The sequence below is a fragment of the Panthera onca genome, chromosome X (assembly GCF_046562875.1).
Source record: "Panthera onca isolate mPanOnc1 chromosome X, mPanOnc1 haplotype 2, whole genome shotgun sequence".
In the NCBI taxonomy this organism is placed as follows: domain Eukaryota; kingdom Metazoa; phylum Chordata; class Mammalia; order Carnivora; family Felidae; genus Panthera; species Panthera onca.
Genome location: NC_138357.1, coordinates 2046329 through 2069320, shown reverse-complemented (window position 1 = coordinate 2069320; position 22992 = coordinate 2046329). Strand labels below are relative to the sequence as shown.

At 53.5% G+C, this 22992-nt stretch overlaps 1 protein-coding gene and 1 pseudogene across 3 annotated transcripts in view; one reads left to right on the top strand and one right to left on the bottom strand.

Annotated features, from left to right (window-relative positions):
- Positions 1 to 17634, bottom strand: part of PDZD4 (PDZ domain containing 4) — a 31759-nt gene extending 14125 nt beyond the window's left edge. For all 3 annotated transcript variants that reach the window (XM_081794253.1, XM_081794254.1, XM_081794255.1), the window contains exon 1: positions 17527 to 17634. In XM_081794253.1, the coding sequence (XP_081650379.1) occupies positions 17527 to 17586 (60 nt within the window). In that variant the 5' untranslated portion in view covers positions 17587 to 17634. The remainder of the gene's footprint in view (positions 1 to 17526) is intronic.
- Positions 17635 to 22019: 4385 nt separating this feature from the next.
- LOC145714439 (small ribosomal subunit protein uS14 pseudogene) lies at positions 22020 to 22266 on the top strand (annotated as a pseudogene).
- Positions 22267 to 22992: the final 726 nt, after the last annotated feature.

Here is a 22992-nt window from a genome sequence, read left to right as displayed (position 1 = left end):
GGGCCCCACGCCCACTGCAGGGGCCACTGGGAAATGGGCTCCGGAAGACAACTGGGCCTGACCACGGGGCTGGCCAGTTAGCCTCAAGAGGCTAACTAGGGGCGGGGGGTGCCTGGGTGGCTCAGTCGGTTGAGCGTCCGACTTCGGCTTAGGTCACAATCTGATGGTTTGTGAGTTAGAGCCCCGCATCTGGCTCTGTGCTGACAGCTCAGAGCCTGGAGCCTGCTTCAGATTCTGTGTCCTTCTCTCGCTGTGCCCCTCCCTCATTCATGCTCTGTCTCTCTTTCTCTCAAGAATAAATAAAACATTTTTAAAAATTAAAAAAAAAGAGGCTAACTAGGGGTACAGGACAGGACTGAGCAGACACCCCCCCCCCCATTCCCCTGGCCCAGCCCCCTCTGTCTGCTCCCTACTGGCTCCCTCTAAGGTGGGATTTATGGAAGGTGTTCTGTGGGTGACCAAGGTGTGGGTCCCAGTGTCTCAGCAGAAGACGACAGGAGGGCCCTGGGGTTGGGAGAGAGCACTGATTCCGTAAGCACCAGCCAAGAGGCAGGGAGGCAGAGCAGACAGGCCCCCAGGTCTGCCTTCAGAAGGAGCCCGTGCCCATCCCACCCACAATGCCCACCCCAGCCCCTCAATGCAAGCCAGGTGGCAGGGGTGGGACCCCTCCCCACCAGGGGGTGGACAGGCTTGGGGTAGCCAGTCAGGTAGTGGGGTGAGGAGATAAGACGTGACTAGGGCAGGGACCTACCACAACCCAGGCCTTAAAGGAGGGTCGGCATAACCAGTAAAGAAATTGAGTCAGTAACCAAAAATCTCCCAAGAAACCAGAGACCAGGGCCAGATGGCTGTCCAGGGGAATTCTACCAAACATTTAAAGAAGAGTAAACACCTATTCTTTTGAAGCTGTTACAAAAAATAGAAATGGAGGGAAAACTTCCAAACTCATTCTATGAAGCCAGCATTATCTTGATTCCAAAACCAGACAAAGACCCCACTAAAAAGGAGAACTATAGACCAATTTCCCTGATGAACACGTATGCAAAAATCCTCAACAAGATACTAGCCAACCAGATCCAACAACACATTAAAAGAATTATTCACCACAACCAAGTGGGATTTATACCTGGGATGCAGGGCTGGTTCAATATCTGCAAATCAATCAATGTGATTCATCACATCAATAAAAGGAAGGACAAGATCATGTGATCTTGATCCTCTCAATAGATGCAGAGAAAGCATTTGACAAAATACAGCATCCTTTCTTCATAAAAACCCTCAAGAAAGTAGGGAGAGAATGATCATACCTCGAGATCATAAAAGCCATATATGAAAGACCTATGGCTAATATCTCCTCAATAGGGAAAAAGTGAGAGCTTTCCCCCTAAGGTCAGGAACACCACAGGGATGTCCACTCTCGCCACTGTTATTCAACATAGTACTAGAAGGCCTAGCCTCAGCAATCAGAAAACACAAAGGAATAAAAAGCATCCAAATCGGCCAGGAGGAATTCAAACTTTCACTCTTCACAGGGGACATGATACTCTGTATGGAAAACCCAAAAGATTCCACCAAAAAACTGCTAGAACTGATCCATGAATTCAGCAAAGTCGCAGGATAGAAAAATCAATGCACAGAAATCAATTGCATTCCTATACACCAATAATGAAGCAACAGAAAGAGAAATCAAGGAATTGATCCCATTTACAACTGCACCAAAAACATAAAATACCTAGAAATAAACCTAACCAAAGGTGAAAAATCTATATCCTGAAAACTATAGAAAGCTCATGAAAGAAATTGAAGACACAAAAAAATGGAAAAAGATTCCATGCTCCTGGATAGGAAGAACAAATATTGTTAAAAATGTCAGTACTACCCACAGCAATCTACATATTCAATGCAATCCCTATCAAAATAACACCAGCATTCTTCACAGAGCTAGAACACACACTTCTAAACTTTGTATGGAACCAGAAAAGACCCCAAATAGCCAAAGCAATCTTGAAAAAGAAAACCAAAGCTGGAAGCATCACAATCCTGGACTTCAAGCTGTATTACAAAGCTGTAATCATCAAGACAGTATGGTACTGGCACAAGAACACTCAGATCAATGGAACAGAATAGAGAACCCAGAAATGGACCCACAAACGTATGGCCAACTCATCTTTGACAAAGCAGGAACGAATATCCAATGGAATAAAGACAGTCTCTTCAGCAAGTGGTGCTGGGAAAACTGGACAGCAACGTGCAGAAGAATGAACCTGGACCACTTTCTTACACCAGACACAAAAATAAACTCAAAATGGATGAAAGGCCTCAATGTAAGACAGGAAGCCATCAAAATCCTCGAGGAGAAAGCAGGCAAGAACCTCTTTGACCTGGGCCGCAGCAACTTCTTACTCAACACGTCTCCGGAGGCAAGGGAAACCAAAGCAAAAATGAACTACTGGGACCTCATCAAAATGAAAAGCTTCTGCACAACAAAGGAAACAATCAGCAAAACTAAAAGGCAACTGACAGAATGGGAGATGATATTTGCAAATGACATATCAGATAAAGGGTTAGTATCCAAAATCTATAAAGAACTCATCAAACTCAACACCCAAAAAACAAAGAATCCAATGAAGAAATGGGCAAAAGACATGAATAGACACTTCTCCAAAGAAGACATCCAGATGGCCAACCGACACATGAAAAAATGCTCCAGATCACTCATCATCAGGGAAACACACATCAAAACCACCAGGAGATACCACCTGACGCCTGTCAGAATGGCTAACATTGACAACTCAGGCAACAACAGATGTTGGCGAGGATGTGGAGAAAGAGGATCTCTTTTGCACTGTTGGTGGGAATGCAAGCTGGTGCAGCCACTCTGGAAAACAGTATGGAGGTTCCTCAAAAAACTAAAAATAGAACTACCCTACGACCCAGCAATTGCACTACTAGGCATTTACCCAATGGATACAGGGGTGCTGTTTCGAAGAGACACATGCACCCCCATGTTTATAGCAACACTATCAACAATAGCCAAAGTACGGAAAGAGCCTAAATGTCCATCGATGGATGAATGGATAAAGAAGATGTGGTCTATATAGACAAGGGAGTATTACTCGGCAATCAAAAAGAATGAAATCTTGCCATTTGCAACTACGTGGATGGAACTGGAGGGTATTATGCTAAGCGAAATTAGTCAGTCAGAGAAAGACAAATATCATATGACTTCACTCATATGAGGACTTTAAGAGACAAAGCAGACGAGCATAAGGGAAGGGAAATAATATAAAAACAGGGAGGGGACAAAACACAAGGGACTATTAAAAATAGAGAACAAACTGGGGCGCCTGGGTGGCTCAGTCGTTTAAGTGGCCGACCTCAGATCATGATCTCGTGGTCCGTGAGTTCGAACCCCGCGTCGGGCTCTGTGCTGACAGCTCAGAGCCCGGAGCCTGTTTCAGATTCTGTGTCTCCCTCTCTCTGCCCCTCCCCCGTTCATGCTCTGTCTCTCCCTGTCTCAAAAATAAATAAAACTTTAAAAAAAAATAGAGAACAAACAGAGGGTTTGCTGGAGGGATCATGGGTGTGGGGATGGGCTTATTGGGCAAGGGGCATTAAGGAGGACACGTGTTGCGATGAGCACTGGGTGTTACATGTAGGGCATGCATCACTGGATGCTACTCCTGAAATCATTATTGCACTAAATGCTACCTTGGTTGTAAATTAAAAAGTAAATAAATAAAATAAAAATGAAGGAGAGTCAGGAGGGAGTTTTGGTGGGGGTGGGAAGAACTTTCTGGCAATCAGGGGTGTTGGGAGTGAGCAAGGGAGGGGAGTGGGGCGTCAGAGGCTGTATGGAGGTGGGTCTGGGCGACTGGGCCACTGCCCACTGCATTCTCTCGTTCCCAGGGGGCTGAAGACAAGGGACTCCAGGCCCAAACCTGCGCTGTCCCCAAGTGGCTTCTCCAGGAAGCAGCGGGACAGTGGAGAAGGGGCCCAGGCAGCAGGGAGGGCTCCCCTCTGCCCCAGGGCACCCTTCCAGAAGCTGACTGCTTCAGGCTGTGGGAAGACGTTGGGAGGGGAAGGGGGCAAAGCGCATGTCAGGAGCTCCGCGGCAGACAGCCCAGGAGATGAGCTCAGCACAGGGTTATGGGCGCACAAATGACCCTCTTTGTCCTCAGTCAGCTGGGAACCACTGGAAGGAAGAGGGCATGTGTTCCCGAGCGCGGCAGGCCCACAGCCTTCCCCAGACTGACACTCATCAGAACAGCCATGAATGAGACAGACGTGATCCCTTGGGGCAGGGGAGGCTGGTGCCCCAGGGCAGAACCCAGGCAAGAAACCAGCAATCGGGCCGCATAACTCATCCCACTGAGTTATGTGGGAGAAAATGCTGAAGTGGGGACGGTCTCCCTGGGGATACTGGCACAAGACCTGAATGATGACAAGGAGGCGGCCACGGGAGGGACTTTGAAGAACATTCCAGGCATCACTAAGCCCTTGGTGCTCCCAGAGAATAACGCGCACACACAGGAGAGGCCGGCCATGGCCGTGGCCTCCGTGAGGAGCACGGAGCAGGGGACCAAGTGGCGGCAGGGGAAAGACCAGCAGGCAACCACAGTGGCCCAGACCAGAGATAACGATAGCTTGGCCTGACATGGAGGTGGCAGTGGAGATGGGGACTGCCAGGACCTGCTGCTGGGCTCGGGACAAGGGACAGGGTGGGAGGAAGGACACCCAGCAAGCGCAAGAGAGAGTGCCTGACATCACCCATCATCAGGAAAGGGCATATCTAGAGCATACAGCCTCACCCGCCCCACTAGGGGTAGGTGGAATTAAAAAATGGAAAAGAGGGGCGCCTGGCTGGCCCAGTAGGAAGAGCATGCGACTCTTGATCTCGGGGTCACGAGTAAGAGTGCCACATTGGATGTGGAGATTACTTTAAAAAAATTGAAACATAAGATCTAAAAAACAATGGAAAAGAAACGTTGATGAGGATGTGGAGAAATGAAACTCTCATACATTGCTTGTGGGAATGTAAAATGGGGCAGTGCATGTGGAAAAGTCTAGAGCTACCATATGACCCAGCAATCCCACAAGAATGGAAAACAGGCATCCAAACAAAAACTCGTACACAAATGTTCAGAGCAGCACTATTCATAATCGCCAAAATTTGGAAGCACCGTAAATGTCTACCAACAGATGGATAAACACAGTGCAGTAACACCCACACAGCGGGTCATTCGACCACATAAAGGGATGAAGTCCTGATACCTGCTACGACATGGATGGGAACAGTCCAGTCAGGGGAACAAAGGGAGAGGCACAAACGGGCACATACTGTATGATTCCAGATGAGTGGAAATCACACTCATCTGCACAAAGCAGATGAGTGGTTGCAGGGGGCTCGGGGAGGGGAGAATGGGAGTGCCTGTTTCATGGGTATGAAGTTCCCACGGCAGACGTGTTCTGGAAATAAACAGTGGGGATGGTTGCACAACACTGTGAATGTATACATGGCACTCACGGTAAATTTTACGTCATATTTTTTTCCACAATAAAAATATAAGACTGCCGCCTAGATCCACAGAGGCCACAGAAGTGAGGACCCCTGGGGAGGATGCAGGGGTTGGTGTAAACACAGGAGGTGGGCATGTTTTATTAATGGAAAATTTTCGTCTCTGATGTGAAGCTCCTGAAACATGCAGACATCCCCATTGCCCCATTCCACCTACATGTGTCCCAAACCCAAGCCACCAAACCGGTTGTCATGTGACCACTGTTAACCAATTCAACTAGGGAATGTTCTTGATTTAAAATGAGATGGGGCGCCTGGCTGGCGCAGTCGGTAGAGAATGTGACTCCTGATCTCAGAGTTGTGGGTTCGAGCCCTACATTGGGCCCAGACATTACTTAAAAATAAAAAAGAATTTAATAAAATAAAATAAAACCATGAGATGGAGGAGACCACGAGGGATTGAACGTAGACAAGGGAAGAGGCCCATGGAGGACCATGAGCGGGTGGAGAGAGAGACCCAGAGTTTACAGGTCAGCCAGAGAGGAGGGGGGAATCAGAGCAGGACAGAACGACGAGGGGAAAAGGACTGACCGTTGGCATTTGCATTTGTTAAGAGGTGGACCGCCGCAGAGTGGGGTACCCAGCTGGCTGGGGAGTGGGGGGGGGGGGGGGTGGTGAAGCTCGGGCCCGTAGAGACTCAGCCTTTGGGAACTTTTGCAAAGAATGGGGTGGGAGTGGCCGGGGGCTGTGGGAGAACGCTGCCTTTGCATTTTACCAGGCGACACACCGGAGCGGTCTGAACGCCCACGGGAGGTTCGCACGGGGGAAACTTCCTGCCCAGGAGGGCGGGGTGGGGGTTGGGGGGGAAGGACTGCGGGGACCGGACCTCGAGAAGGGGTGGGGGCCGCCGGGAGTAGGCGAGGGGGCCACGGGGGCGGGCGAGGGCTGCGCGGGAAGCGGGCCGACCGACCGGCCGCCGCAGGGCATGGGGGGGGGGGGGCAGGGCTCGGCCCCGCCCCGCCCCCGGCTGCGACGCCCCGGGCGGCGGAGGGCGGGGCCCAGGCGCGCTCGCCCCGCCCCCCGGGCGCGGAGCCGCAGACAAAGAGGGCGGCGGTGGCGGTGGCGGCCGCGCGGGTGGGGTGGCACGCTCGCCTCCCGCGCGGGCCGCGGGTCCTCCGACACCCCGACCCCCCCACCCCCAGCCGGAGCCAGTCCCCAGGCCCTGACGTAGGGAGCCTGGCGCAGCGGTGCGGGGGCTCGCGGTGGGGTGTTCCTCGCCATATCCCAAGTGCTGGGATCCGACATCTCTGGGCAAGGCGAGGAGGAGGCAGGAGGGCGGAGGGGGCTGAAAAAGGAGCGCTGGCCTGTGTGTCCGGCGGGGCCTGCGACCCCCGCGAGGCCTGCGAAAGGCCCCTCCCACTCTTGGTAACGCGGGGAGTAGGGGGTTAACTACATAAATTTCTAGTGGGGCCGTAGGCTGCTACGTGAGGACTCCGCCAACCCCACCTGCGGATTAAGAAATGGGCCAGGGGGGAGCAGAAGCCGGAAGTTGCCCCCTGCCCTGGGGCCCTGAGTCCTGATCAATGGTTCTAGGCTGGCTGACCCGAGTGCCCAAGGGTATACCCTGGATGTACCTGTGTCTCTGGCTTCTCGGGCCCAGAGAAGTGTCACGGGGACCTCCACACCGAGCTCCACACAAAACGGGGGGGGGGGGGGGGGGGGGGGGGGGGGGAAGAGAAGCCAGAGAAAGGAGGCCTGAGCCAAGGGCAGGCTGTCTGCACACTTCTCTTTTCAATGGCCCAGCACAAGTCCTCGTTCCTATTTTTCCAACTCTGGAGTTTGAAATTTGTCAATCCACAGGACCCTCGCAACATCTGACAGCGGATACCTGCATTCCCTTCAGGCAGCTGGCCCCCAGAGCGCACACTGTGACACCTGCTCTCTCCTTTCTACACACAGGTTTTGCAAAGGAGGTGCCAACACCAATGCTTCCATTCCAGGAGAAACCACAACACCCTTAATATGCTCATGGATTTAGCACGACCCAATCATCAGCTGCTCCCACATCTCTCCAATTGTACCACTAATGCCTTTAAAGCTTGTTTGTTTTTCTTTCTGGACCCAGGATCCAATCAAGGCCACACACGTTACATTTGGTTGTTGTGTGTCCAGTATCTTTTAATCCAGAACAATCTATCCACTCTGTGTTGTTGTTGTTGTTTTAATTTCATGACATTGACCTCTTGGAAGAGTGCAGGGCAGCTGCCTTGCACAAAGCCCCAGAGTCTGGATCTGCCCTCGTTACATTCAGCTTAACTGCTTTGACAAAGTGCTGGGTTCTACCCCCTCCCCACCAACAGCATCAGGAGGTACTGGATCAGGCTGTCCTATTGTTGGGGAGGCTTGATTTAGTTTAATCACGTGGTCAAGGTCGTGGCTGCCAGTTCTCTCCTTTTCCCTTCCAAATTTACAAGAAACCTGGGGTAATACCTTGAGACCCTACGACTATCTTGTTCCCTGACCACCTTTATGTAATGGTTTCACCATCCAAGGATGATCTTTGCCTAAACGAATTGCATCAGTGGCTAAAAAAAAAAAAAGGCCTCAGTTCGTATTCCAACGGGGACACGGCATTACGCCCCATCGTGATGTCAGTGGCCCGGCAACTAGCAGGCCCCCGGTCGTGGCTGCCTGGACAAACCATGACAGCCAACCCCATAATCGTGCCCACCCCTTCTTGCCCAGGGGCAGGAGAGAGAAAGAAAAGGAAGCATGGGTGGGGGCTTCCTCCCAGAAGGCTTCATAGTTTGGTAGTTCGGTGTACGTGTGGGTGTCCATGTCAGCTGTCTGCACGTTGGTAAGGGTGGATGGGAGAGGAGGATTGGTTAGTTGCACCCAGCACAGAAAAGCAGACGATGTCCCTGGGGACCTCAGTTGGGCAATGACCCCTGGGAATTGGTTTGGTAGTTCTAAGGTGATGCCCTGCCTCTTGTTTATAACAATCACATTGTAAGGTGGCGCTGATGTGATTCAGGGCCTCACTGATTTACCCCATTTCTTCCGGAAGTCCTTGCTACTCGCTGTGGTCGGTCCAAGCACCAGCAGCATGGACATTGCCTGAGCACCTGTGAGAAACGCGGAATCTCAGGCCCCGGACCTGTTTAATCAGAGTCTGCATTTCAACAAGGGCCTTGCGGTGGCGTTGCACTGGCCCAGGACGCCCTCTCGAGGAACCGGGAAGGATGCGCGCGCACACCTGAATGGGGTTCAAACACCAGGTAGATGGTTCAAAGGGTCTCTCCTTCCCTCTCACCCCTTCCCACCCCAAAGCTGCTGAGCAGATGTGTGGTGGCCACCCAGGGTCTGCTGTAATCTGACCATCGGCCCTGGCTCCCGTGCCCTTCTAGCTGCGAGCAGGCCTCTCGGGTGCTGGGAAGGGAGGATACCCCATGCAGCCTGTGTGAAAACACGAAGCAATTCCTGAGGTCATCGTCAAGATCAAGCTTTGGGTGTAAGCTCACCACAACTGAAAACATCCACCCACCCACCTCTGGGCTCACCTGCCTGGTCCAAGGGCAAGATCCAAGTCTAGCAGTAATCGAAAGGATATTCTTTATGAGGTGCCCTTCATTTCCACTGCTCACAGCAAGCAAGAGGCAGATTGCACTACAAAGAGGGGACATGCCTGCCACAGCCCAAAACCAGCCCCTGAGCCCCAGCTTCTCAGTTTCCTCCTTTGGCTCCTAACTCGTCTCATGCCTTACACTTCTTCACAACTCAGGGCTCCTCTTCCTGTGTCCCCCCGCCTTCTTTCCCATTAGAGAAACCCCAATTAGAAAATAATAGTGAACATTCTTCTGTCACTGGACATTAACAGTGTCATGTCCATGAGTGAGGCTGTCTCCATCCAGCTGCCTTCACCACCAACCGAATGGCCTGATGGCAACAATTCCAACCCGGGCCAAATGAGATCCCAGGGGAACTGGTGCGGCTCAGCAAAGGTGGGTGATGTCCCTATGGCGATGACCTTGGGAGGCGGGAACTCTTTATTCCCACATGGCCTGTTCTTCCCTGGTGGGGACCCTAAAGTAGAAGGAAGGAAAGACCCGCCCACCCCCACCAGGTGCCCCTGCTGGGCTAAGTGCTTTTTCCTTTGGTGAGTGTGTGTTACACGCATTTCTTGTTTTTAAAGCTTTACTGAGGTGTCCTTGCCATATGATGAAATGCACATATTTGGAGCATACAGTTTAAAGTTTTGTAAACATACACTCAAGAAACCATCATCACAATCAAGACAGTGACCATTTCCATCATGCTGAAGTGTCCTCGTGTCCCTTTGTCATCCCTCCCTTCTGCCCATCCCTGCAAATGCTGATGTGCTTTCTGTAACTGCAGATTAGTTTGCATTTTCTAGGATTTTCCATCAACGGCTCAGACAGTCCTTGGAACTGAGGGAAGGAAGGAAGACAGGAAAGGCATTTAAAGATTTTGAGACAGGGGTGCCCGGGTGGCTGTTGGTTAAGCATTGGCTTTGGCTCGGGTCACGACCTCACAGTTCATGAGTATGAACCCCGCATCGGGTTCTGTGCTGTCGGCACAGAGCCTGCCTGGGAGCCTCTCTTTTCCTCTCTCTCTGCCCCTCCCCCACTCACACTGTCTCTGTCCCTCTCTAAATAAATAAATAAGCTTTAAAATATATATACAAATACATAAACATTTAAATATACGTGTAAATATATAATAAAACATTTGAGACAATGGTAAAACATGGTGACGCTATGCAGATCATGGCTGTTGGACTTCAATGCCCCGTTCATGGACTGCACAATTATTCCCAGAGGGCCCACTCCAGGACAGGCGGTGTGCAAGGACACAGCCCAGTCCGGCTCACAGGACGCCCCCACTCAAGGGGGAGGGAGCACGTCAGGGCGAGGAGAGCCGCCGTGCAGGGTGGAGGAAGATGGAAAGAGGGGACAGGCGTGAGCCCACTGCCCTCCCCATGGCCCCCGCAGCCCCGTGGGCCCTTCTCTCCCCCAACCGTCGCCTCTTTGCTCGTGACCAGCCTCTCCCCTTGTGAAAAGGCCCGGGGGGAGGGAGAGAGGGGTCTGTGGATCCTCAGCACACAGAACGGTGGCTGGCTCAGCAAGCAGGTGCTGGAGGAAAGACCTTGCTGCCGCAAGGCAGGCTGGTGTTTGACGTCTCCGAATGTGGACAGAGGGCGGAAGGTGGTGGTGGTGAGGCACTGGGCCCCCAGACTGAGAGAAGAGTGGAGGTGTGGCCAGGCCTGGCAGGGAGTGAGCGGAGTAGGCCGGGAGGCCAGTTTCCTTTGTCACAGAGGGTCTCCTATGCACCTGCCAGCAAGACCGTGATGGTGGCAGGGGGCGGGGGAACCAAGGTATGGAAGACTGGGGTGACGGGGGGGGGGGGGGGCCGACAAAGAGGGGCTTGATTAGATCCCTGACAAAGCGGTCCAGGTGCCAGAGGGCAGGACGCAGGCCCCCAGCAGGAAGGGCCCCAGGAAGGGCTCTCAGAAGGCACTGTGTGCCTTGGTGCTGATGCTCTCCCTCCCCACCTTCCACCGTCTGCAACCTGGATCCTTCCTCTTCCTAACTCAAGGGGCAAGACCGCAGGATCTTTCTACATTTTCAAGCTTGTCAGTATGTCGCATCCCCGCCCCCACCCCCGCCCGCACCCCAACACCCCTGCTCGGTTAAGTGGAAGACAAGAAGAAGATGACAGAAATAGAAGTAGGGCTCTGACATGCCACATTTAGTGCATTTGTGGCAGGTGCTTGTGGCTGGTGCTCGTGGCCGGTGCTCATGGCAGGCCGCAGCGGTAGAATAAGGGGCCCGAGCAGTGAGCATCTCAATAGCCACTGCAAAAGCATTTGACAAAATCTAACAACTCTTCATGATAAAAACACTCAAACTAGGAATAAAAGGGAACCTCCTTGACTTGATAAAGAGCATCTGTGAAAGACCTACAGCTAATTTTATACTCACTGGTGAAAGACTGGAAGCTTCTCCTGTTAGATCAGGAGCAAGGCAAGGATGTCTGCTCTCACCAATCTATTCAATATTGTACTTGAGATCCTAGCCAGAGCAAAGAGGCAAGAAAGAAATAAAAGGCATCCGGATTGGAAAGGCAGATGTAAAACTATCTCTATTTGCCCATGACATAATCCTACATATAGAAAATCCTGAAGAATCCACTAAAAAACAATTAGAGCTAATAAATGAATTCAGTAAGGTTGCAGAATACAGGATCAATATCTAAAAATCAACTGTATTTCGATACAGTGCCAGTGAGAACAATGAAAAAGAAATTAAGAAAACAATTCCAGGGGCGCCCGGGTGGCTCAATCGGTTAAGCGTCCGACTTCAGCTCAGGTCATGATCTCACGGTTCGTGGGTTCGAGCCCCGCATCGGACTCTGTGCTGACAGCTAGGAGCCTGGAGCCTGTTTCGGATTCTGTGTCTCCCTCTCTCTCTCTGCCCCTCCCCCACTCGCACTCTGTCTCAAAAATAAATAAACATTAAAAAAATTTTTAAATAAAAATAAATAAATAAATAAATAAATAAAACAATTCCGGGGATGCCTGGCTTGACTCAGTCAGAAGAGCGTGCCTTGGTCTCGAGATTGTGAGTCTGAGTCCCATGTTGGGTGGAGAGACTACTAAAAAAGAAAAACAAACTTAAAAAAAAGGAAAAAGAAAACAATTCTACTTATAAAAGCATCACAAAGAATAAAATACTCAGGAATAAATGTAACAAAAGTGTAAGACACTGTTTAAAAAAACTGAAGAACCAGGGCAGCTGGGTAGCTCAGTTGGTTGAAGGGGTTGAGCAAAGGGCTCTTGATTTCGGCTCAGGTCGTGATCTCGAAATTCGTGAGACTGAGCCCAGTTTGGGAACACGTCGGGCTCTGTGCTGACAGCGCAGAGCCTGCTAGGGATTCTCTCTCTCCCTCTCTCTCTACCCCTCCCTTGCTCATGTTTTCCCCCTCTCTCTCAAAATAAACAAACATTTAAAAAAAAGAAAGAAATTGAAGACCCACGTGGAAAGACATCCCATGTTCACGGGTCATACTCCACCCACAACTGATCTACAAATTCAATTCCGCTGGCCTCTTTTCAGAACCCGGCAAGCTGATCCTAAAATTCATATACAAACTGAAGGCACCCAGAACAATCAGAACAGTCTTGAAGGGTACAAAAATGGAGGACTCACACTTGCTGAATTTAAAATTTACTTACAAGGCCAGAGTAAAAGCAGCGTGGCACTGGCATGAAGACAGACGTTTCTCCAGAAAAAATCTCTAAGTGGCCAACAGCGCACGAAGAGATACTTCACATCACTTAGACATCAGGAAATGCAAATCAAACCCACAGTGATACCACCGCACAGACAGTAGGATGGTGATAATCAGATGCACGTGTTGGGGGAACGTGGCGAAACTGGAACCCTCTCCCACTCCCGCAGGAATGTAAAATGGCTTGTCCCTGCCGAAGAGTTCCGCGGCTCCTCAAAAAGTTAAACAGAATTACCATCCGATCCAGCAACCCCATTTCAGGGCATATACCTGAAAGAATTAAAAGCAGGGACTCGGGGCTCCCGGCTGGCTCAGTCGGTAGGAGCGCGCAACTCTTGATCTTGGGGTTGTGGGTTTGAGGCCTACGTCGGATACAGAGATTACTTAAAATCTTTTCTTTTAAAGAGTAGACCCCAGGGAGGCCGCCCGCACAGTCCATCCTAATGACCACCACTCCAGCCAGCAGCACCGCTTGCTAGAAGGCAGTGGTCCAGTACCTCTGTGCTCTCTGTTCTTAACATTTGTTTATTGATTGATTGATTTTTGAGAGAGAGAGAGAGAGAGAGAATGGGGAAGGAGCAGAGAGACAGGGAGACACAGAATCACAAGCAGGCTCCAAGCCGTTAGCGCAGAGCCCGACGTGGGTCTTCAACTCCGAAACCCGAGCTGAAGTCGGACCAAAAATTAAATTTTTTAAAAAATGAAATAACGGGCAACCGGGTGGCTCCGTCCGTTAAGCGTCCGACTCCGGACTGTGGCTCAGGTCACGATCTCGTGGTTTTTGAGTTCAAGCCCGGCATCGGGCTCCGTGCTGACAGTGCAGAAGCTGCTTGTGATTCTGTCTCTCCCTCTTGCTCTTCCCCTGCCCTCCCCTCTCTCTCAAAATAAATAAACTTAAAATAAAAGCAGGGACTCAAACAGATATGTGCACACCCATGTTCACAGCGGCATTACTCACAATAGTGAAAAGGTGGAAGCAACCGCGATGTCCATCAACGGATGAACGGATAAATATTATTTGCTACAGTCACACTGTCATGTTATTCAGCAGTAAAAAGAGATTTAGGGAGCGCCTGGCTGGTTTGGTCAGAAGCATGTGTGACTCTTGATGTCAGGTCATGCGTTCAAGCCCCACGTTGGGTGTAGATATTACTACTACTAATAATAATAATAATAATAAACGTAAAAACAGAAATTTAGTACTTATTTGGGCTACAATATAAATGAACCTTGAAAACATGGTAGGGGCACTCTTGATCTCGGGGTTGTGAGTTTGAGCCCTATATTGGGGGTAGAGAGCACTTAAAAAATATTTTTTTAACAGAAAACATGATAAATCTAAGAAGCCACACACATAAACAATCAAAGACTGTATTTGTATGGTTCGTATGGTTCAAAGTAGATTCGTGGTTGCCAGGGGCTGGGAGGCGTTGGGTTAAATGCATATATGACTGCTTAAGAAGATGGGGTTTCTGGGGCACCTGGCTGGCTCAGGTGGTTGAGCGTCGGACTCTTCATTTCGGCTCAGGTCAGGATCTCGTGGGATCGAGCCCTGTGTTGGGCTCCATGCCATTAGCCCTTAGGATTCTCCCCACCCCCCTGTTTCAAAATCAATAAACTTAAAAAAAAAAAAAAAAAAGGAAGAAGAAGAAGAAGACAGGGTTTCTTTTTAAGGCGAGGACAATGTTCCGGAATGAGGTAGTGGGGACAGTTGCACAGCTCTCTGAACATAGTAAAAACCGCCGACTGCACCTATTAGCAGGGTATGTGAATTATACCTCAATAAAGCTGTCGTCTGTTCTGTGCATGTGAGCCATCAGGAGCAAAGAACCCGGAACTCAAGGCTAGGACAGAGACTTGGGGTTCTTGACGGGGTGGCAGAGGTATGCACGTATGTGCATTTCCCTGGGCTGCACTGTGTCCCCAGTGGGGTCCCTTACTCTCATATGGCGCAGAGGCCACAGGCAGACACAGCCTGGACAGGGAGAAGTGCCACTGACACTAAAGGAGCACCCATGTCTACAGGCAAGGGGTCCGGCTGGTCTTTGGGGACAAAAGTTCCTTTCTGCTCTGAGAAAAAGATCAGACTGGGCCAGGGATCGCTCTCCCTGCTGTGCCTGGGGCCCCAGCCCCGAGAAATGGGGTCTTGTGGGACAACGAATGGTTTTCCCTGTTTTCCAGATCCTTTGTATTCAATCCTCTTTTGTCTCCTCTTTATTTTTTTTAATTAAAAAAATTGTTTAATGTTTAGTTTTGAGAGACAGAGCATGAGCAGGCAAGGGGCAGAGAGAGAGGGAGACACAGAATCTGAAACAGGCTCTAGGCTCTGAGCTGTCCCCAAAGAACCCTATGTGAGGCTTGAATTCACGAACTGCGAGATCATGACCTGAGCCTAAAACTGACTGAGCCACCCAGGTGTCCCGAGTTTTAAAAAAAATTTTAAGTTTATTTATTTATTTATTCTGAGACAGAGAGAGAAAAAGAGCGAGCGCAGGGGAGCAGCAGAGAGACAGAGAGAGAATCCCAAGCAGACTCTGCACTGTCAGCACAGAGCCTGACGTGGGGCTGGAACCCAAGAACGGTGAGATCATGACCTGAGCCCAAACCAAGAGTTGGGCGTTTAACCTGAGTGAGCTGCCCAGGTGCCCCAAAACTACATCCAGCCTCTGACTCGGTCCAAATTTCTTCAAGAGTTTTAAAAGGGATCAATGTCCCCAGAGACTGGTCTGTGATGGCTGCAGCTCAGACTAGGAAATTGCAGAGGACACCTGGCATGACGGGCTCTCCTCCTGGGGGTCTACTTGCCCGGGGTTAGGCCTCTCTCTGAAGGAAAGCTTGGTTCTGAGCTTTGCTGCACAGGTTCACCCCAAGGGCTCCTCCGACATGGAGCCTCCCTGAAGGCAGTCCCAGCCTCAACTGTGGCAGCCTCCCCCCAAGTGCCAGGGGGAGCCCGAAGGGTCACCTCCGTGTCACCTCTCAACCACGGCTCATTTCACGCCTGTCACGCTGCGCAGGTGGCCCTCGGCTTTCCACACACCCCCATGAGGTCGGCCTTAAATGAAGTACTACATCAATCCCTCTCTGAGGAAGTGAAGAGCCCACAGCCTTGGGGTCGCTTGCCTTTCGGTGGAATGATTGCAAGAAAGGAAGCAGTGAGGGTGGGATCCCACGGTGTCACCGACCAACCAGTGCTGCCCAACCTTTCGCCGGCAGCCCCGGTGCCCCACCACTGGGATTCCAAGGGACTGCCTTTCGGTCCGGGCCCGAGTTATTACCGAAGCCGATTCCACGAGCGGGTAATGACAATGGCTGAGTAAGATTTCCAAACAGCGGGAACACGACGAGAGGAAACAGCCCGGGGCGGATGGCGAGAAAGGAAGAAAGAAGGCGAAGGGCGGCGAGCGGGAAAAGCGGAGGGCGGCGCGCGCCCCGGGAGACAGGGCCTGAGACACTGTGGATGAGTGGCGCGGCCAGGACCGAGCAAGGTTCCCCGTCCCGCCCCCTCCCGCTCGCAGTGGCCAGAACTAGGCTCACAGCACTAAAGCTGGGCTCCCGCGGCAGCCCCCATCCCCCCCCCCCGACCGCTCCCCACCGATGCTTACAGCAGCTCCCCCTATTCCTCTCAAGAGACCCCATTCCCGCGTTCAACACCGCGCGGACTAGCACCCGCTCCCGAGTCCTGACCGGTAAAGCCGGAGTTGAAGTGCATACCTGTCTGCGCCCGGTCTGCCCCTGGGTCCCGACTCCCTCCGACCTTGAACTCCCTCCACTCAGCCCCGGGGCGTGCGTCTCAGGCCCCTCCATCCGGGACATTTCCCTAGACACCCCTCTGAGCGCACACAGAAAGTACACACGGGCGGGGCCGCAGGAGCCTCCGCGCACACACAGACGGGGCACAGGCACGCACTCACGAAGTCACGCCACGCACAGGCAAGGAAACCCCGCTCCGGGCCACCGGGCTGGGCTCGGGTTCCGAGCCCGCGGCCGGGCGTATCCCCTCCCTCCTCGCCGAGCACCTGCCGGTCCACGCCCCCCGCCCGCGACTCGGGGCCCGAGGCCCCGCAGGGCAAAGAGCCAGCCGGGCACCGCCGCCCGCACAGGGCGCACCCCGCGCTGAGCCCGCGGCACCCCGGGCCTGGGAACCCACCATTTGGGCCGGGCCGGGCCGGAGAGTGAGCGCCGGGCTAAGCACCCAGACCGCCCACGCGCTCCTGCTCCGCTGGGCCGCGGGGACCTGAATTGGGCCTCCCCCCGCGCCGCGGGTGCCCGGCTCCCTCCTCCGCCCTGGGGCCAGCGGGGCCAGCGTGTGCCGGGAACGGAGCCCGTTGCTATGCAACCTCCATCCCGCGCCGGCGCCGGCGGCACCGCGCCTCCGGGCTCCCGGGCCCGGGGGTGCAGGCGCGCCGGACCCGGGGCCGAGCCCCACTTCCCGAGCCGGGCCGAGCCGGATCCAGGGCTCACGTCCCCTCTGGGCGCCCGAAGGATGCGCCCTGCACCCCATCCCCACGCAGCTCCCCCCCCCCCCATCTGTGACCGGTTCCCACGGAGCGCCAACACCCAGCAGCCCCCGAAACTGAGGGCGGGAATGGCTCCCTACCTCTTCCTCTCCGAGCCCTCCAGCCCCAGCCAGGTCTGTGGCCGGCTGCTTCCCCAGGTGGCGCCCACGCCCCCCCGCCCCAGCGGCCCCGCCGCCCTACCTGAAGCATCACTTTGTACTGCTCCTCCGGTTTCTGAACCACGCACATATTACATCCCATGGTGCTGGCCGGCGGGGGGAGGAGGGCGGGAACGGGAAAACGCCTTTCACTGGCCGGAGTGCGGGACCTCGGGTCCCGGGCCGGGGCCGGGGGCCATACCCTAGCGCAGGGGGCGGGCCGCCTAGCGGGGGAGGGGAGGACGGCCCGAGGGAGGGGCGGCTCCACGCCCCTCGGGTTAACTCGGCTGGCTGAGGCCGGGCGCGGGCATGCTCCCTCGCACCGGGCCGGGAGAAAAAGGGCAGCGGGGGATGGGCGGGCGCGCCGGGCGTTGCTGGGCGACGGCCCCCCAGGAGGCGCGGGGGCGCGCCGGGCCGCCGGGGGCCGTCAGGGGCCGTGGGCCGCGCGCCTCCCCGCCCGCGGGGCCCGCCGCTGCCGCTGCCGCTGGCGCTGCCGCTGCCGCCTCCGGCTCCCACCCATGGCCACCGGCCCCGGGAGCCCGGCCCTCGCGCTCGGCGCCGCGGCCCGGCCCGCCGACTGGGGGACGGCGGCGCGGCGGCGGTCCCCGCCCGCGGCCAGGCCCGCGCCCACGCTCCCGCCTCGCCCGGCCGCGCTCACGGCGCTCCCGGCGCCCGCTCTCTGGCCCGCAGTCGGCCCCGCAGTCTCCAGCTCCCGCCCGGGACGACGGGCACGCGCGCGCGCCCGCGGCGGCGGCGGCGGCGGAGGTGGGGGGGAGGGGCGCGGGGACGGGGCGCACGCGCGCGGGGGAGGGGAGCTGGGCGGGGTGGAAGCGCGAGCGGCGGGGGCCGCGGGAGCGGGCGCGGAAAGGCGGGGGCGGGGCCTTGGCTTGGGTGGTCGGGGGGTCCCGGCTCCCCGCTACCGCCGGCGTCGGGTCCCCGGGCTCTCCGCGCTGGACGTGCGGCCGACGCGGTGCGGGCCCGGGGGACAGGCGTCCTGTTCGGAAGAGCGCCTCCCGGGATCCCCCAGAGAGCTCGGGGCCTCGGGAGGGGGGCGCGATTTCAGCCCAGTTCCGGGGGTCTCCACCCCTCCCTCCGACTTCCCTTTAATGACTGCTTCTAGCCTTCAAGTGAGGCGTTCCCCCGCTGTCGTTTAAATGGACACCTTTGTTAAAATAAGCTAAAAACAAGGAAATAAAAAGAGGTGGGGGGAGAGCCCACCAGGGCTCCGGATGCCCTGGGTCCCTCGCGCGCGCGCGCACGGAACTGGCCCACCTGAGTCCCCTGCCTACCTGTGTCTCTCAGCCCCAGCCCGAGCTCGGGCACACCGCTTCGACGTTCCCTCCGTTTCTCTCTCTCCCACAACCTGCCGTCTCTCTTCTTGGACAAGCCTGGAGAGAGAAGGCCTTTGCCTGGAAAGCAGCGTCGGATTGAGGGCTGGGTTCCCATGGGGTGCCCGGGAGAGTTGCTGAGCCCAAGCCCCCCCCCCTCCCCCCCCCCCCCCCCGCTGCAGAAGATCACTTGATTAAATTGCTGCACGCTTCATTTCCAGGCGTTGGCAAGTGACGGAATCATTAACCACACTGGGCGGTTTAATTAGACGGCGGCGGTTGGGGAAGGCCCCTTCTTCCTCCCTGACTCCTGGGCAAGAGGATAGGAATCGAACGGTGGGTCTGCTCCAGAGTTTTGCATCTGTCTTCTCCTGGCCTTCTTCTCCTTGTGTCTCCTCTGTATCTGTGTCCAACCTTCTCTTTTCTTATAAGGACACTGGTCATTGGATTTAGGGCTCGCCCTACTCCAGCATGACCTCTTATTAGCTTGATTACATTTACAAGGGCCTGAATTCCAAATAAGGTCATATTCACAGGTACCAGGGAGGGGGACTTGAACTTTTTGGAGGACAGAATTCTACCCACCACACATAGCGAAGTCCACATTCAAGGACAGCATAGACTGCTCCTTCTTTTTAATGTGTTTATTTCTTTTTGAGAGAAAGCGCGCGCACACCTGAGGACACGACCGGGGGAAGGGGAAGGGCAGAGAGAGGGAAACAGAGCCCAAGTAGGCTCTCCGCTGACAGCAGAGAGCCCCATGTAGGGCTCAAACTAACAAACCATGAGATCACGACCTGAACCAAAGTCCGATGCTTAAACGACTGAGCCACCCAAGTGCCTGCATAGACTGGGTCACTGGGAATGATGATGGGGAGAGCAGCAATCTTATTCCCATTCCTTGGTTCGCAGCACCTTGTATTGACTATTGACTCATTGCATTTGTCACATTATGGAGTAAGGTTGCCCAGCACCACAGGATGTTTGCCCTGAGCCAGCATCTTTGCTGCACCTTCAATGGGCTCTGGGTGTTTCTGGGTGATGCAGTGTGAGGCAGGGCAGTGGCTCCCATGCATGTGTGCTTTTTGCCATACCTTGTTTCTTGGAAGAAGACACCCTTGCTCTGAAGTATTGTTCTGTGGCATACCGTGTCAATAGATCAGGTGTGTGTAAGCCCTCAGAGGGATTGCTAGCAGAGACGCTGTGCATAGGGAAGGCAAATCCAAATCCAAAGTTGGACTAATTACTACCCCCCCAATCAGGGTGAGAGGAAGCCGATATAACCTTTCTGCTACCAAACGGCTGGCTGGTCCCCTTAAGAAATGGCATCACACCAAGAGCTCCACATTGATCTCTGCTTGCTGGTGGATTGGGCATTCAATGATGGCAGTATTGAGATCAACCTTGCTGAGAGAGAACCCTTCCTTCTAGGCCCACGCAGAACCTCCAGCCCTTCCACCACAGCCATTGCCTTCATGGATCCATTGCACCATGGAGAGAAGCTGGCTGACCAGCACAGGGTTCCTTCTATCCGCCTGGTGGCTCAGGCGGATAGTTTCCTGCTATCCTGCTATCCTGGTGGCTCAGGCGGGTAGTTTCCTGCAGTTGAGTTTCCTGCTCTGCCAGGGGTCATTGGCAGAGACACAGGAATCCACGTACCCTTCCCGTGCACTCCCCTAGGTACATTAGGTATCTCCACCTCTTCTCCAAAGCTTCTGGCCTCTTACTGTAACATTGTGATTTATGATGAAAATTATATATGTTTGGTCTTTGTCTCTGCTTTTGGCTCAGAGCTCCTAAAACTCTTGGAATTTCCTGTGATGAGAGTCATAAAGGTGTCTTTTGTTTTGTGAATGCGGTGACTTTTGTACAGCACCTAAGGATGGGGCTGGTTGCCAGGAGACCCAACTGAATAATTAGAGGGTTGGAACTTTCCTTCCTCCTTCCCCAACCTCCACAGAGGGAAGAGGGGCTGGAGATTGAATCAGTGGCCACTGGCCAATGATTTAATCAATCACGCCTTTGTAATGAAGCCTCCTTTGAAACCCAAAAGGGAGAAAAAAGGAACAGGGTTTGGAGACCTGGGTTGGAGGTATGGGAGAGTGACATGCTTCGAGAGAACACAGAAGCTCTGTGCCTTGCCCTCATACCTTGCCTTACATATCTCTTCAATCGGGCTACCCCTGAGTTATATACGGTTATAATAAACTGGTGATCTAGTAAGTTTCTCTGAGTCCTGTGAGCTGCTCCACCAAATTAATCCGGCCCATGGAGGGGGTCTTGGAAACCTCTGCAGTGGCAGTGGGTCTGCCAGTACTTACTTAGCTCATGATGGACGGCCTCAGTCACATAGGTACTTCATGGCCCATGGCCAGCTTTTTTTTTTTAGCGCTTATTGATTTGTTTTGAGACAGAGCACGCACAGAGAGAGAGAGAGAGAGAGAGAGAGAATCCCAAGTCAGCACAGAGCCCGACGTGAGCCTCCATCTCACCAATTGTGAGATCATGACCTGAGTTGAAATCAAGACTCAGACACTTAACCCACTGAGCCACCCAGGCACCAACCCCCCTCCCCCACGGTCAGCTTCTAAGTCTGTATCGTGGCCCAGTAACATGATGGCAGCTGCTTTATTGTTAAGGTTGATTTACTTTTGAGAGAGACAGAACAAGCAGGAGAGGGGCAGAGAGAGAGGGAGACAGAAGATCCAAACCAGATTGGGCTGACAGCGCAGAGCCCAGTGCAGGGCTTGAGCTCACGAACCTCGAGATCATGACCCGAGCAGAAGTCTGACGCTTAACGGACTGAGCCACCCAGGTGCCCAATAGCTGCTTTTTGAAGAGTAAGTACCTCTGCCACAGAACATAGGGCCTTGCTCCAGACCTTTATGGGTCTGTGCTCGGATCCTTCCACTGAGGTTTCCCAGACTCTTCACAGCATTATTGTTATCTACCATGGACAGATCCTCTCGAGCCTTTAGGTTGGCTGTGTCTTATGGCTGTAATGGCACAGCAGTTTGCTCTGCGCCCCACTCAAAACAGGTCATGCCTGTGTGTCCCAAGACCTGCTTGAGCAGACATTCCACCAATTCAGTGATCTACTCAGCATCATGCCAAATACATCCCTTTCCTTGTTGGAGTTAGTGGCGGTTTCCTTTTGCCATCAGAAAATCCTAACAGCCTTTTGCCTCGTTGAGTCCGAGAGAACAAAATGGGTCACCAGCAGCTCTACTGGAGCCACTGGAGGAAATTTGGCCAGGGTTCTCAGTTCTTGCTGAATCTGCTTAAACCACCACAGTCTGATCCGGAAACCCGGCCTTAATGTGTGCCGCCGGTGTTTCCATCAGTGCTTGAAAGACCCAGGCTTCATTAAGTTGGATTTAGTGAACTTCCTTGAATGGGTCATCCAAGAGACCTACCTTAACTGCACAGATCCAAGATGCCTACCTTACTGCTAACTCGTTGTACATAAAATAAAATAAAACCACTTCAATGAGGACTCCTGGGTGACTCAGTCAGTTAAGCATCTGACTTTGGCTCAGGTCATGATCTCACGGTTTGTGAGTTTGAGTCCCGCATGGGGTGAGCTTGAGCCCTGCATCAGATGAACACAAGCCCCACTTCAGATAAGCCCCAAATATCTCTCTCTCTCTCTCTCTCTCTCTCTCTCTCTCTCTCTCTCTCCCCCCCTTGCTCACTTGCACCCTCTCCCTGAAAGAAAGAAAGAAAGAAAGAAAGAAAGAAAGAAAGAAAGAAAGATCCTAACAAATACGAAGCCCTCTGAGAGTGTGGGGGAAGAAAGATCAGACACAGTCAATTGATTCAGGGATAGCTACTTTGATCTGAGCTCAACAACGAGGAGGAGAGTAGAAGGACACCCCCGCATAGCAGGAGGGCTGTCTCCACCATGATTGTCATGGCTGTTGTAACATTCTTTAGCCTGAAGACCAAATGCCAGGGTGAGCTTCACCCAAGCTTTTATCTGGACTGGTCCTGTCATGACTCTGCTGCTATCCCTCCATGCCCTGAAGCTTGGATCTCCTGAAGACACCATATCACCTTGTAGAAGGGTTCCACTTCAAGCCACCCTTGGTAGTTGCAAAGAGGTCAGGAGCTTACTCTTTTATTTTTTCACTGGATATGGTTCCTGGTCCCCAGCCCAGCCCTGCCAGATGCCCATCTGG